Raw genomic sequence first — 15,191 nt, forward strand, 5'->3', positions numbered from 1 at the left:
CAGATATGTGTTACTGAGATCTTGAAAGGCGATGCGCAGCAAGATACAGCAATTGAAATGTGAAGAGGAAACTGGAAATAAAGCTGAGTTGTCAATTGTGGAGTCCGCGAGAAGCGCTGCAGAACTTGGTGACTCACATAGTGAAGAGGAGAATATAAAGAACTTAACACAGCAAGTACCGAATGAGAATGATGACAAGCTTGCTGCACTAGTAACCAGTGTTAACAATGAAGACACAGCATTATCAAAAATAATTCCTGAGAGTTTGAACTCATTTCATTTTTACTTCAGAAATTCCTTGTTTACGCTTATTCTTTCTAGAATTCCTCTCTAACTATAGTTCCATGTGTTTGTTCCTAATTTCAGCCTTTCAGGATTAATCTTTTGCACAAGATACTTCTTAAGAAATATTTCCCAGCAAATAGAAATCCTCTAATACAATAATTATTATATTTATATATGAAATCTCATGAATGCATATATAGTGTCTCATATAAAATTATATAAGTATTTTCTTTCTTTCTTTTTTTTTTCGAAAAGAAGAACTTCTGTTTCAAAACCACACAAGTTAGCAAAACTTTTCAATTTTAGAAACAGAACATATTGATTTGGCAAATATCTCATCAATTGGAATAGCTGCTTGGAGAATAATTGGAGTAACAATACACAAAACAGTGACAATGATCGAATAACAAAAGCCAAAAAAGTAAAAATAGAAACAAGAGACCGAAATTTTAACGTGGAAAACCTCTTAATGTGAGACATAAAAATTACGGGTCATTCGAACTAAAACAGAAGTACCACTAAAATTAAGTAAAGATACAAGAGAATCTCAAATAAGTGCACAAATCAAATGCTTACATTAAGTCAAAACAATCAAGCGCCAAAGCATATAGATGTGAACCAAAAACATGAAAAATTTACAAACCACAATTGGTTTGATATATGTCCAAACTCCAAACTGCACACACCATTGAGTGAAGTTGATAGGAACGAAATTGTTGCTGATGGCATCACTACAACTTCTTTGACTACTTCAGGTACATGATTGTCATCTTCAAATATGGAAAGCATATTCTTTGAATCTTGACTGCATTAGCTACATACCTTCATCACCTTGGGAAATCTGTTTGATAAGGTGCCCAAATCCAGAAAGGAAGAAATAGTTATTATTACAGAACCTTTTCTAAGTATTAGAAGTAGATTATTAAAGGCATATCTACTACTAATTATTCAATCTATGGGCAAAAAACTTAACACCTTATGCATGCTGACTCCTTTCACTATCCTACATGAATCTTGTAACAACAGCAACTCCATGATCATAAAGAATTGACAAAAACAGAAACACAATTTTATAACTCTTTTCTTTCCACAAATCAAGTTATAATTTATTTTTTCTCTGTGCAAAAAGCAAAAAAGAAAGAAAATTATAGAGGAATAGAAAAATCTAGCAACAACAACCAAAGCTTTTCAATAATGAGTGTCACCAACTTTCTCCATCATATCTTTGCTTTTCAATAACTTGAAGCCAAAATCAGAAAACACAGAGTTTCTGTTTCCCAATACATCAATCGAGCTTAATTACCACCTCAAATGAACTTAGAATTAGATGAAGATGTATAGCCAATGTATAGGATTACATCTTGATATGTGCATAAGCTACCTGCAGAAGATTGTAAAAATATTAAATTTGATACATCCATTTGTTTAAAAATAAACACCCAACTGTTGGATACACAAAAAATACGATTTTTTTAAATGTGATTTTTTGAATAAAATATGAGAGTTAACAAGTATTACAGATAACAATGGCTGTTTCCTAGAGTAAGAAAGGATATTTCTTTAACTAGAACTGCAAACTGAGAGCTTTCCCGATAAACAAAAGAAAAGAATGCAAATTTTCCAGTTGGCATATGAGTTCATGTGGTTAATGTTGTTTATAGAAAGAGAAAAAAATTGACTTGAAGGAAAAGGAAAACTTATGCATGTGTGAATTTAATTGTGGGTAGCATGACAAATATGAAGGTTAGAGAATTACCTGCTCAGAAACCTCTACTCAGAAAATTTGCTTGCCATCGACTTGAATGGTGGGGATGTGGGAAATTTTCGACCAAATTTGTTGATGCTTGTTCTTGCAGTGTTTGGCCAGCAAATCACAGTAGTCAATTTTGAGTATTAAGAGAGAGGGAGGCAGCTTTTCTCCTTCCATATTGTTCAGCTTCATACAGAACCCAATGTGTAGTTGTTGGAGGGAGGTGAGACGGGGAAGCTGGTTGCACTTCAATGTCTCCAGATTATCGAACCCCCATATCTTCAGAGTGGTAAGGGAGGGAAGGCGAGGCAGCGAACCCACCTCTGGGTATGACTTTATTCTGCTCTCCCTGCCATCACCATAAATGGTGAGATGAGTGAGGTTGTCCAAGTTGCCCAACCATGATACAACCCCCAGTTGTTGCCGGCAACCTCCTACACTAAGCTCTTCCAGGTTAGGCAGAAAACCTCTCTCTGGTAACCAACAAATCTTTGGGCAACCTTGTATGTCAAGAGACTGTAAATTTGGGATGCCACGTGGCAATGCATCCAACTTGTTGCAATTTGTGATGCTGAGATGTTGAAGAGCAGCATGTGGTGGCTCTGACATTGAAACTGATTCCACATTCTCACACTGTGTTATCTCGAGATTCTTGAGTTTGGGAAAGGCATCCAACGACAATGAGGTCAGTGAATCACAGCTTTCATATATTTGTAGATCTACCAAATCATATTTCTGTTGTTGCTGGAGTAATTCAATTTGGCTGCACCTATATATTCTAAGTTTTTGCAAAGATTTGGGTAAACAATTGCCCCCCAACGGCCCCAAGGATACAACAGATGAACACTTGCAGATTTGTATTTCTTGGAGGGAAGTTAGATGGTGGATGATCCTTGTCTTAAATGCACACTCCGCCACACATTCAAATCCACTAATTGATAACCTATCCCCATCGAGTGTCATCTCTTTACCCCATCCTGCATCATCTACTTCTTGTATTTTCAGTTGGCGCACTTTGGAAACATCCGATGAGGAAGAAACGATTCTCATTAATACCTGATTAACCATATCTCCGTTCAACATTGGACACCCTCTTATAAGAAGGCTCTTAAGCTGAGGAAAGGCTTCTGAGTCAGGTAAGTGCCACTCCTCCCAACTTGGCATATTATAAAATATCAATTCCTCCAGTGAGGAAAACGGTGCAATAGGCGAAGAATGTTGATGGCCTTCATTCTTGTAAAACTCCTTGCCAATGCTCTTCAGCTCATCAAAACTTTCGATGCACAGGGACTTAAGAGAAGGCAGCTGTCCAAGTGAAGGCAGCATACAGCAATTCTTGCAGGACGCCAGAGTTACACGTGTCATATTTTTGTAGGAACAGCGCCCCAACCAGTCGGAAAATATTGTACCCTTGTATCCCTTGATTTGCAACTCCTTCAAGCCAGTGTCCGGTTGCAAGCTGTGGAGGATATCTTGTTCATTAGTATGTGTGTTTGAAACTATATCATCACTTGAAGACCATTCCAACAATAACTCCTCAATGTGCTTCTTATCTGTTATCCTTGCACTCCTTGCCTGATTGGCATCAACCACATTCTCCAATTTCTGAATCTCAAGTGATCCATGAAGATTTAAAAGCCCTCCTAACTCTTCGATTCTTTTGTCTTCTTGCTTTCCCACCACAAACTTGCTTAAAACGTGCAACTGTTTTAATTTGCCCATTCCTTTTGGCATTTCTTTCAGAGGAGTACCCTTTATATTAAGATGCCGCAAATTCACAAGATTATACATGCCATTGGGCAGCATAGTCAGCTTTGAACAACCTTCTAACTTTAAAGTTTGTAGATTGCACAAGTTGCATAATGACGGTGGCAATACCTCAATATCACTCCTAGAAAGATCCAAATAGCGCAGTTGGATCAATTTAGCTATTGAATCAGGATATATAGGGAGTATATCAAAGGATACAACTCTTAGGTATTTATTCTTTGACAATATGTCACATGGTAATGTTGCGCGTGCTTTCCAGAAACCAGCTCTATGATTGGTATACAGTAAGGTCCTCAAAGATTCTATTTTATTAGAGGAGCATGTTTTCTCAGGGATTGAATCACCGTATGACAAATGACGAGTTAGAATACTCATTTCTTCCTTTTCACCAAGTTCTTCAGATAGTCTACAACAAAATTTTCCAGCAAGAAAAATTGCCAAGTCATGCATGAGATCATGCATTACGAAATACTTCTCACGATCGTTATTGACCTGCTTGAAAAATAGTCTTGAAGCCAAATCATCAAAACACTCGCAACCAACTTCTTCTAGAGTCTGTCCCCTGCTTCGTGGTCGCAAAAGATCTTCAGCCATCCATAGCAAGATTAATTCATCTTTATCAAGTTTATAATCTTTGGGATACAATGAACAATAAACAAAGCAACCTTTTAAATGAGTAGGCAGATGATGGTAACTTAATAACAATGCAGGAACAATCTTGCAATTTGCCACAGAAAATTCCCAAATGTCACTCGATAGTATTTTATTCCATTCTTCAACACGATGCTCTGAGCGCAACAAGCGTCCAAGTGTTTCTGCAGCTAATGGCAAGCCATCACACCTCTCAACAATCTTTCTACCTATTCCTTCCAGTTCTGAGCTCCCATTTGATTTAGGAAAGGATGCATTATCCGCAAAAATAGACCAACAATAATCATCTGACAGTTGATTGAGGGTGTAAGAGTTATAGTGTTGGACTATTCGACCAACATTTACCATGCGGGTAGTTAGAAGAATAGTGCTTCCCTTTGTCCCATGTTGAAAAGGGGTGATAAAACTATTCCACTTGTCAGCATCTTCACTCCAAACATCGTCCAAAACAATGAAGAACTTCTTTTCTGACAGTTTTTCCTTCAAATATTGTTGAAGTAAATCAAAGCCGTCAAGACTACAAACACCTGAAGAGATCCCCTTTATAACATTCTTAGTAGTCTCAACAACATCAAAATTTTCAGAAACACAAATCCATGCTTTCAGATCAACCCCGTCCATCAAATCCTTATTGTTGTAGAGCCATTGTGCTAAAGTAGTTTTACCAACACCGCCCATACCAACAATAGAGATGACGGACAAGTTATGATGATTGTTGTCATTGAGCATCTTGATTAGTGCCTGTTGGTCACTATCCCTGCCGAACACATTCCCCTTCACAAGAGAAGTGGATGGAGGTCTCCATGAAGAGCTTCCTGTTTGAATCTCTCTGAGACCAAGGGTATCTTTGCGTTTCTCAAGATCTACTATTCTTTCAACCACCTCTTCTATCTTAGTCACCATCTTCCTACCAGACAGATCAAGGAAGTGAGGAAGACGAATGTGTACCTTGTTTCGAATTTCAGCTTTGATGAAGACACGGTCCAGCAAGTCATCAGCAGTGTAGAGAGCATCTTTGAGACTATCAAGCCACTCCCTCACGAGTTTGTGTCCAAACTGCTTCTGCTCAGCATCAGCAGCCAGAGCTTTGGCAGCCAAGATAGCAGTCTTCAGCCTGTCAACCAATTTCCGATCCAGCTTCTTGCCCACCACCAAGTTGAGAAACTCAGATGAAATGAGCCGGTCAAGAACAACGTTGGCCAAGCCATTAACTAAAGCTCCAACCACAAGTGCTTCAGCCATGATATGATACAGATCTCAACAACAGCGAACTACTGAGTGAGAGATTGGAATTTTCAGAATGTAACAAAGAGAGAGCAATGGTGCAATAATGTTTGCAAGGTATTCACTATGCAGCAATAGGCATACAGCGAGATTCAAATAATTCCCAGCAGTGGAGTGCAAAGCTGGCTTTTCACGTTACTTCATTTTTATATTCTTCTTTGAAGGATGAAACAGAGTATTCAAATAGCAAAAGGGTGACCAACTTAAACTAGTCTTTGTGGAAATTAATAAACTATATAATGGTGGTGTGAGGTTAAAATGGGGTTGGTAATAGTGTTTACTCATTGGCTTCACGTGCTAGCTGTCTTCAAGGTCACTTTTCAATTTTAGAAACACAACATATTGATTTGCCAAATGCCTAATCAATTGGAATAACTGCTTGAGAGAATAATTGGGGTAACAATACACAAAACAGTGACAACGATCGAATAACAAGCCGAAAAAATAAAAATAGAAACAAATCAAATAAAACAGTACCACTATAATTAGAGTAAGGATACAAGAGAATCTCAAATAAGTGCACAAATCAAATGCTTACATTAAGTAAAAAACAATCAAGCGCCAAAGCATATAAATGTGAACCAAAAACATGAAAAAATTACAGAACCACAACTGGTTTGATATATGTACAAACTGCACACACCATTGAGTAAAGTTGATAGGAACAAAATTGTTGCTGATGGCATCACTACAACTTCTTTGACTACTTCAGGTACATGATTGTCATATTCAAATATGGAAAGCATACTCTTTGAATCTTGACTGCATTAGCTACATAACTTGGTCACCTTGGGAAATCTGTTTGATAACGTGCCCAAATCCAAAACGGAAGAAATAGTTATTATTACAGAACCTTTTCTTAGTATTAGAAGTAGCTTATTATAGGCATATCTACTACTATTTATTCAATCTACGGGCAAAAACTTAACACCTTATGATGCTGACTCCTTTCACTATCCTACATGAATCTTGTAACAACAGCAACTCCATGATCATAAAGAATTGACAAAAACAGAAACACAATTTTATAACTCGTTTCTTTCCACAAATCAAGTTATAATTTAGTTTTTCTCTGTGCAAAAAGCAAACAAGAAAGAAAATTATAGAGAGGAATAGAGAAATATACCAACAACAACCAAAGCTTTTCAATAATGAGTGCCACCAACTATCTCCATCATGTCTTTGCTTTTCAATAACTTGAGCCAAAATCATAAAACACAGAGTTTCTGTTTCCCAATACATGAATCCAGCTTAATTACCACCTCAAATGAACTTAGAATTAGATGAAGATGTATAGGCAATGTATAGGATTACATCTCGATATGTGCACAAGCTACCTGCAGAAGATTGTAAAAATATTAAATTTGATACATCCATTTGTTTAAAAATAAATACCCAACTGTTGGATACACAAAATATACGATTTTTTTAATAAAATATGAGAGTTAACAAGTATTACAGATAACAATGGCTGTTTCGTAGAGAAATAAAGGATATTTCTTTAACTAGAGCTGCAAACTGAGAACTTTCCCGATAAACAAAAGAAAAGAATGCAAATTTTCCAGTTGGCATATGAGTTGAAGTGGTTAATGTTGTTTATAGAAAGAGAAAAAAATTGACTTGAAGGAAAATTTATGCATGTGTGAATTTAATTGTGGTAGCATGACAAATATGAAGGTTAGAGAATTACCTGCTCAGAAAATTTGCTTGCCATCGACTTGAATGGTGGGGATGTGGGAAATTTTGGACCAAATTTGTTGATGCTTGTTCTTGCAGTGTTCGCCCAACAAATTACAGGCATGAATTCGAAGTAGTAAGAGAGAAGGAGGCAGCTCTCCTTCCATAATCTTCAGGTTCAAACAGTACTCAATGTGTAGTTGTTGGAGGGAGGTGAGGTGGAGAAGCTCGCTGCACTCCAATGTGTGCAGATTATCAAACCAGCTTATCTGAAGAAAGGTAAGGGAGGGAAGGCGAGGCAGCGACCTTCAATGACTCTAGTATGCCCTTCTTATAGCCGTTGCCTGAGATGGTGAGATAAGTGATGTTGTCCAAGTTGCCCAACCATGATAGATCCCTCAGTTGTTGCTCGCAAAATCCTATCCTAAGCGCTTTCAGGTTAGGTGGCAAACCTCCCTCTGGCAACCTACAAATGTTTGGGCAACCTCGTATGTCAAGATACTCTAAATTTGGGATGCCACGTGGCAATGCCTCCCACTTGTCGCAATTTGTGACGCTGAGATATTGAAGAGCAGCGTGTGGTGGCACTGACATTGAAACTGATTCCAGATTCTTACACTCTCTTATCTCCAGATTCTTGAGATTGGGAAAGGCATCCAACGACAATGAGGTCAGTGAATCACAACTGTATTCTATTTGTAGATCTACCAAATCATACTTGTGTTGTTGCTGGAGTAATTCAATTTGCCTGCACCTATACATTGTGAGCTTTTGCAAAGATTTGGGTAAACAATTTCCCCCCAAGGATACAACAGACAAACACAATGAGATATGTAGTTCTTGGAGGGAAGTTAGATGGTGCATGATCCTTTCCTTAAATGCACACTCCACCACACATTCAAATCCACTAATTGATAACATATCCCCGTCAAGTCTCAAATGTTGAATACACCAAAGACAAAAAAATTTCCTATTTGACAAATGAGATATGAACACAAATATTGTATTCAGAAATACTGAATTAATGTATTTTATATTCTTTCTGATAGAAAAGACACAGAAACACTAATAAGAGACAATTTATTTTTTTCATTTTTTCTTTCATTATTCCTATCAAATTTTTATAATGATATTTTTTTTATTTAATTTTAAACATATATTAGTCAATGCTGCATTATTGGTTTCTTTAATTAGTGAAAAAGACGGAGACATCATTTTGTGATGAAGTGCATATAAATCAAGCTAATCAAGTAATCATAAACTTGCATTCCACCTTGCCAACGAGCTATAGCTCAAATGGCATAATCTCTCCATCCTTACTTAGAGGTCTCGGGAGTTCGAGTCTCTCCTAACTTTGGAAAAAAAAAAAAACTTGCATTCCATCTTAAGAAGGATGGTACATATACGTTTGAAATTGAACTGCAACCAAGATATCTTTCTCTAACTGACTAACTGACATGCATGCATACATGCTAAACTCATGAGAATGAGATCAATATTTTGTCACAGATTCTTGGCAGAAGCATGCCCTTTGTTTATGGAACCTTCAGGAACACAAATATCCAGGAGTTGGAACAAGCAACAGCATATATGCCAAAGAAACCGGCGAGTCCGATTGAGCTGAGCATCACAGGCAGTGTGCATGTGACAATTATGCTTCCAATCCATAACACTAGAGCGCATATAACTATGCAGAGGCCGCACACCCTTGTTGGAAAAATCTCAGAGCAGAGTAAGTTTGGAATTGGTCCATAGGCCATCTTAAAGCAGCAGAAACAAAAGCATATGCGAGACTATCAACACAGGAATCGCGGCGAGTAGTAGTTGCCTGCATATTAAGGAATCTGTTTTTAACAAGTAGACAACAAACAGAAGCAGATAGAAAGATGCTTAAAAAGTGTACTTTTTTCAAAGTATCCTAAAACATAATTTGAACCTTCCATTTCATGAAGCAAGTATTTAGCCAACTCTGGTGGCCAATTTGAAGGGTTAAATTTTGAGATCCCCAGAGTGTCTTCAAAATGATAACAGAAATACACAACTAAACAGGTATTAAACTGCCAAACAAAAAAAAAAAGGAACCTTCTTACTGAGATATCTATGAGCCTCATGCTTAAAGCTCTACCAGGAGGAATCAACAAGGTTGTGACAGCACTGATTAGGAATGATGTAGATTTGGAGCTAATGCCAGCAAGGAAGTTCAACCAAAAGAGTAAACCATTCAGGTGACTGAAAATAAGACCGATGGAGACAAGGGTGCAGATGAGAATTGTTCAGGTGGAAATACTGAAGAAAAGAAGGCACAAAATGGAGCAGAGAAGATGATGGAAGAGGCTAGTAAGCCGAATGAAGCAAAGAACTCGAGCAAACCAACTGGCGAAGGCAGATAGGAGAGAAAGGCTTTATCAGATGTTGATGCTGCCATTTTAATTCAAGCTGTGTATCGCAGTTACCAAGTGAGGAGATCAGAGCCATTGGAGAAACTGAAGCAGATAGCCGAAGTAAGTAAGGAGTTGACTAATGTCAAAACTTCTATTCAAGCGTTTGAGCACTCTTCTGATCTACAAAATGATGAGAAGCAGAGGATCGCACTTGGAGAGAATATAGCGTACCTTCTTCCTGAGATATCTATGAGCCTCATGCTTAAAGCTATACCAGGAAGAATCAACAAGGTTGTGACAGCACTGATTAGGAATGATGTAGATTTGGAGCTAATGCCAGCAAGGAAGTTCAACCAAAAGAGTAAACCATTCAGGTGACTGAAAATAAGACCGATGGAGACAAGGGTGCAGATGAGAATTGTTCAGGTGGAAATACTGAAGAAAAGAAGGCACAAAATGGAGCAGAGAAGATGATGGAAGAGGCTAGTAAGCCGAATGAAGCAAAGAACTCGAGCAAACCAACTGGCGAAGGCAGATAGGAGAGAAAGGCTTTATCAGATGTTGATGCTGCCATTTTAATTCAAGCTGTGTATCGCAGTTACCAAGTGAGGAGATCAGAGCCATTGGAGAAACTGAAGCAGATAGCCGAAGTAAGTAAGGAGTTGACTAATGTCAAAACTTCTATTCAAGCGTTTGAGCACTCTTCTGATCTACAAAATGATGAGAAGCAGAGGATCGCACTTGGAGAGAATATAATGAGGCTCTTGCTGAAGTTGGAAACTATTCAGGTATGTGTTACTGATGCTGTTTACTTAATATCAAATCAGCAATTTCTTTTCAATATACCTTGATTTGGTAATAAAATGTTGCATAAAAAGTATGTATCTGTTTCGTTATTTTTTTTGTTTCAGTCACCACTTGATCCGGCATTGAACGTGGCAGCAGAACCTAATGTGGCACCAAATGAAGCACCACTTGATGAGGATATTGCAGCGTCTGAATTCAACATGGATGGTGGAACAGAAATTTTAAAGCATGAACCAGATCATGAAGAGGAGGAAGTAGAACCTATTATGGAGCTTCCAATTGGATTGCTTGATGAAGAAGAAACAATAGAGTCCAAATCTGTGAAGCGTGATAACGTATAATGGAGCTTCCGGTGGGGTTTCTTGATCAAGAAGGAACAATAGAGTCCGAACTTGTGAAGCATGTTAAGGCTGAAGCAGTTCCACCCGCTGTAGAAGAGGAATGTAGTGTTGCTGCAAAAGACACTCAACCGGAGCCCAAACAGCAGATGGAAGAGCAGGAAGAGGTTCAATCTTCTGAGGAATCATCAGGCTGGGTGAAGGTTGAGATCTCGAAAGAAGAGGAACTCAAAAACCGAACGCATTGATTTGGCTTTGATAACAGATTTTATTAATGAATAATGACATTTTACAGATGTCTTTATAAATTCATGTAATAAACTTGAATGCATTAGAAATGCTACATCTTTTTATTTAAATTTACAAGCTCCACCACTGATTTCAGGTTTTGGCATTGTAACAGCTTTGGCAGCACTTAAAGAACCAAAATAAGTTGATATTTAATTATTTAATGTACATTTAGTTTAGCATATACATTAAAAAATAAGAAAGGTAGAAACACCACCTTCCCTGAACTACATACAATTCCTTCTCAAACCAAGCTATTATCATCTTGTTTTCTTACTCCAACCAAAATAGAAGTAAATTGTACAGAGGAAAAGAGTAACTATACCAACCTGAAAGCTAAAATAACAGAGCACCACTTTTGATGAACTTTGGATTGAATGAAGATAATTTAGATATGGTTACCAAACCTCAATACGTACTTCCTGAAACACAAATTAAAAAATATTTCTAAGACTTAAAAGTGTTTGTCATCACAGAAACCACACACACAATTATGTGAAAACCTCGTGAACACAATTGGTTTGATATACGTACAGAACTGCACACACCATTAAGTGAAGTTGATAGGAACGACATTGTCGCTGATGGCATCAATGCAACTTCTTTTACTACTTCAGGGAAATGATTGTCATCTTCAAATATGGAAAGCATATTCTTTGAATCTTGACTGCATTAACTACATACCTTGGTCACCTTGGGAAATCTGTTTGATAACGTGCCCAAATCCAAAAAGGAAGAAATAGTTATTATTAGTTTATTACAGAACCTTTTCTTAGTATTAGAAATAGCTTATTATCCGCATCTACTACTATTTATTTTATGTAAGATTCAATCTATGAGCAAAATACATATACACCTTATGCATGATGATTCCTTTCACTATCCTACATGAATCTTGGAACAACAGCAACTCCATGATCATAAAGAATTGACAAACACAGAAACACAATTTTATAACTCTTTTCTTTCCACAAATCAAGTTATAATTTATTTTTTCTCTGTGCAAAAAGCAAAAAAGAGAGAAAATTATAGAGAGGAATAGAAAAATATACCAACATCAACCAAAGTTTTTCAATAATGAGTGCCACCAACTTTCTCCATCGTGTCTTTGCTTTTCAATAACTTGAAGCCAAAATCAGAAAAAGCACAGTTTCTGTTTCCCAATACATCAATCCAGCTTAATTACCACCTTAAATGAACTTAGAATTAAATGATGTATAGCCAATGTATTGCATTACATCTCGATATGTGCACAAGCTACCTGCAGAAGATTGTAAAAATATTAATTTGATACATCCATTTGTTTAAAAATAAACACCCAACTGTTGGATACACAAAAAATATGGGAGTTAACAAGTATTACAGATAACAATGACTGTTTCCGAGAGTAAGAAAGGATATTTCTTTAACTAGAACTACAAACTGAGAGCTTTCCCGATAAATGAAAGAAAAGAATGCAAATTTTCCAGTTGGCTTATGAATTGAAGTGGTTAATGTTGTTTAAAGAAAGAGAAAAGAATTTGACTTGAAGGAAAAGGAAATTTATGCATGTGTGAATTCAATTGTGGTAGCATGACAAACATGAAGGTTAGAGAATTCCTGCTCAAAAATATCTACTCACAAATTTGCTCGCCATTGACTATAATGGTGGGGATGTGGGAAATTTTGGACCAAATTTGTTGATGCTTGTTCATGCAGTGTTCACCCAGCAAACCACAGTTATAAATTTTGAGTAGTAAGAGAGAGGGAGGCAGCTTTTCTCCTGCAATATTCTTCAGGTTCATAAAGATTCAAAGAATATGCTTTCCATTCAAAGGAATGCATTAACTACATATTGTTGGAGGGAGGTGAGGCGGAGAAGCTCGTTGCACTCCAATGTCTCCAGATTATCAAACCGTTTGATATGTAGAGTGGAAAGGGAGGGAAGGCGAGGCAGCGAACCCACCTCTGGGTATGACTCTATTATGCTCTCACTGCCATCACCAACAATCATGAGATAAGTGAGGTTGTCCAAGTTGCCCAACCATGATAGACCCCTCACTTGTTCCTCGCAATCTCCTACACTAAGCTCTTTCAGGTTAGCCGGCAAACCACCCTCTGGCCACCTGCAAATGTTTGGACAACCTCGAATGTCGAGAGACTTTAAATTTGGGAGAAGACTATTCATGCCACGTGGCAATGCCTCCAACTTCGAGCACCGCCTAACATGGAGATGAGTCAAGTTGGGTGTAGCCAGTCCTTCTTGGGGAAATGACACTAATTGGGGGCAGTTATGGATGATGAGGCGTTGGAGAGCAACGTGTGGTGGCTCTGACATTGAAACTGATTCCAGATTTGAACAAAATGGTATCTGGAGATTCTGGAGATTGGGAAAGAAATCCAACGACAATGAGGTCAGTGAATCACAGCTAGAATATATTTGTAGATCTACCAAATCATACTTGTGTTGTTGCTGGAGTAATTCAATTTGGCTGCGATCGCAGATTGTGAGCTTTTGCAAAGATTTGGGTAAACAATTGCCCCGCAAGGATACAACAGATGAACACCCTGAGATTCTTATTTCTTAATGGAGCGAGTGTTCATCGTTTACTATCTTCTACGATTAAATTGGTATTTTATTTTTGTTCAAGGGTTAATTAATCTGGCCTGGAAAATTTTAAGGATTTAATTGTCATTTTATTCTATTTTTTATTATTTTATATTTTTTATTTTAATTGTCATTTTATTCTATTTTTTATTATTTTATATTTTTTATTTATATACTACTGGTTTTATTAGTTCAATTAGTAATTTATCGGTTGAATTAATAAACTAATAAATTGATAACTTAAACGGTTTAATTATTTCTGATAATTATGAAAATATATGCAACTTAGGATGCAAAATTACTAATGACAATAATTGAAAATTAATAGTGTCTAACTAAAATTTGTAATCTATAAAGACATTAAATCCATATTTATTATATCTTACCGTTGTAAACAATAAATAAATTTATAATCCCAATAATTAATTTATTAATTTCTACAAATAACTCATTAAATGTAATAAACATCTATATTATTACAAATGTTATAATAATATTATTAATCATAATAAATTTTACGTTACAAATATTCAAATTTTATCCTATTTAAACTACTTATATAAGTCTCTTATCACCATTCCTTCAAATAACATCAAATTTAGTACAACAAATTTATTTTCGAACTACACATCTCAAACTTACTCAATGGAGTATCATTCTTTGGACAATATTATCAAACAAAAAGACAATTGGTTTATCAAAGTTCGCGTAATAAAAAATATTAACACCTACAAATAAAGAGGAGCTTTTTTTGGTTAGAAATGATTATATTAGATAAAAAGGTACAAAACAAACACATTTACTGTATTTTTAAATTGAATTTACGAAAAAGAAATACTTTTATTATTTTTACTTTTTATATTATTTTATAATACTTTATATATAATTGTATTTTAATATTGTTAAAATTATACATTTTTTTATATGTTATTCATTTTTTCTCTTCTAATAACTTAATAAAAATGTAATCAATTTTTTTTTAACTAATTATTAACTATGATTTACTATAACCGTAGGGAACACCTCTTGTGAAGAAAAATATGATTAACAAATTTAAATATTTATTACATGAAGAAAAAGTCTATACTATAAAAACTTTGAAAATAGAATATGCAAATAATTTGTATAGACCAATTAAAGGTACAATGAAAACAAAGTTTTTACTCACAATTGTTGTGAAAGAAATTAAAGATTTAGTTTTGAACATTCTCCAACACTATTTTGAATTTGCATCACTTGAGACATTATTCGACAGGGTGGGTCAAAGAAAAATATTAATAAGTAATTTCATTTTATACTATTTCAATTATTCTTATTAAAAACAATTTATTAAAAAAAACTTATTAAAAATAACTTATTCACTTTATACAATT

At 36.0% G+C, this 15,191-nt stretch overlaps 2 protein-coding genes across 5 annotated transcripts in view; both read right to left on the bottom strand.

Moving 5' to 3' along the window:
• Positions 722 to 5,969, bottom strand: LOC110268628 (putative disease resistance protein At3g14460). Of its 2 annotated transcripts, none has more exons than XM_021115171.1 (2): positions 2,042 to 5,969; positions 722 to 1,126 (listed from the first exon to the last, which is right to left on the bottom strand). In XM_021115171.1, exon 1 carries the CDS (start codon positions 5,696 to 5,698, stop codon positions 2,060 to 2,062), a length of 3,639 nt encoding a protein of 1,212 aa, XP_020970830.1. In that variant the 5' UTR covers positions 5,699 to 5,969; the 3' UTR covers positions 722 to 1,126; positions 2,042 to 2,059. The 2 variants fall into 2 exon arrangements, with proteins under 2 accessions (XP_020970830.1, XP_020970829.1); XM_021115170.1 differs by lacking the exon at positions 722 to 1,126 and adding an exon at positions 1,456 to 1,666 and having other exon boundaries at positions 2,042 to 5,968.
• LOC107626603 (putative disease resistance protein At3g14460) overlaps positions 2,041 to 15,191 on the bottom strand; it is a 37,143-nt gene continuing 23,992 nt past the window's right edge. The window contains exons 2-8 of one of the 3 annotated variants that reach the window (XM_021115166.1): positions 12,853 to 13,336; positions 12,284 to 12,492; positions 11,766 to 11,934; positions 10,030 to 11,653; positions 7,431 to 9,245; positions 6,867 to 7,077; positions 6,186 to 6,538 (exon numbers count right to left, since the gene is read on the bottom strand). In XM_021115166.1, the coding sequence (XP_020970825.1) occupies positions 13,042 to 13,336 (295 nt within the window). In that variant the 3' untranslated portion in view covers positions 6,186 to 6,538; positions 6,867 to 7,077; positions 7,431 to 9,245; ... (2 more) ...; positions 12,284 to 12,492; positions 12,853 to 13,041. Of the gene's footprint in view, positions 2,056 to 6,185; positions 6,539 to 6,866; positions 7,078 to 7,430; positions 9,246 to 10,029; positions 11,654 to 11,765; positions 11,935 to 12,283; positions 12,493 to 12,852; positions 13,337 to 15,191 lie in introns of those variants that run through there. The other 2 variants (XM_021115167.1, XM_021115168.1) reach the window with 2 other exon arrangements.

Source organism: Arachis ipaensis, chromosome B02 (genome assembly GCF_000816755.2).
Source record: "Arachis ipaensis cultivar K30076 chromosome B02, Araip1.1, whole genome shotgun sequence".
NCBI classification, from domain to species: domain Eukaryota; kingdom Viridiplantae; phylum Streptophyta; class Magnoliopsida; order Fabales; family Fabaceae; genus Arachis; species Arachis ipaensis.

What these genes read in the sequence shown, in the direction of transcription:
- LOC110268628 (XM_021115171.1), bottom strand. Translation starts at nt 5,698, where the DNA reads ATGGCTGAAGCACTTGTGGTTGGAGCTTTAGTTAATGGCTTGGCCAAC.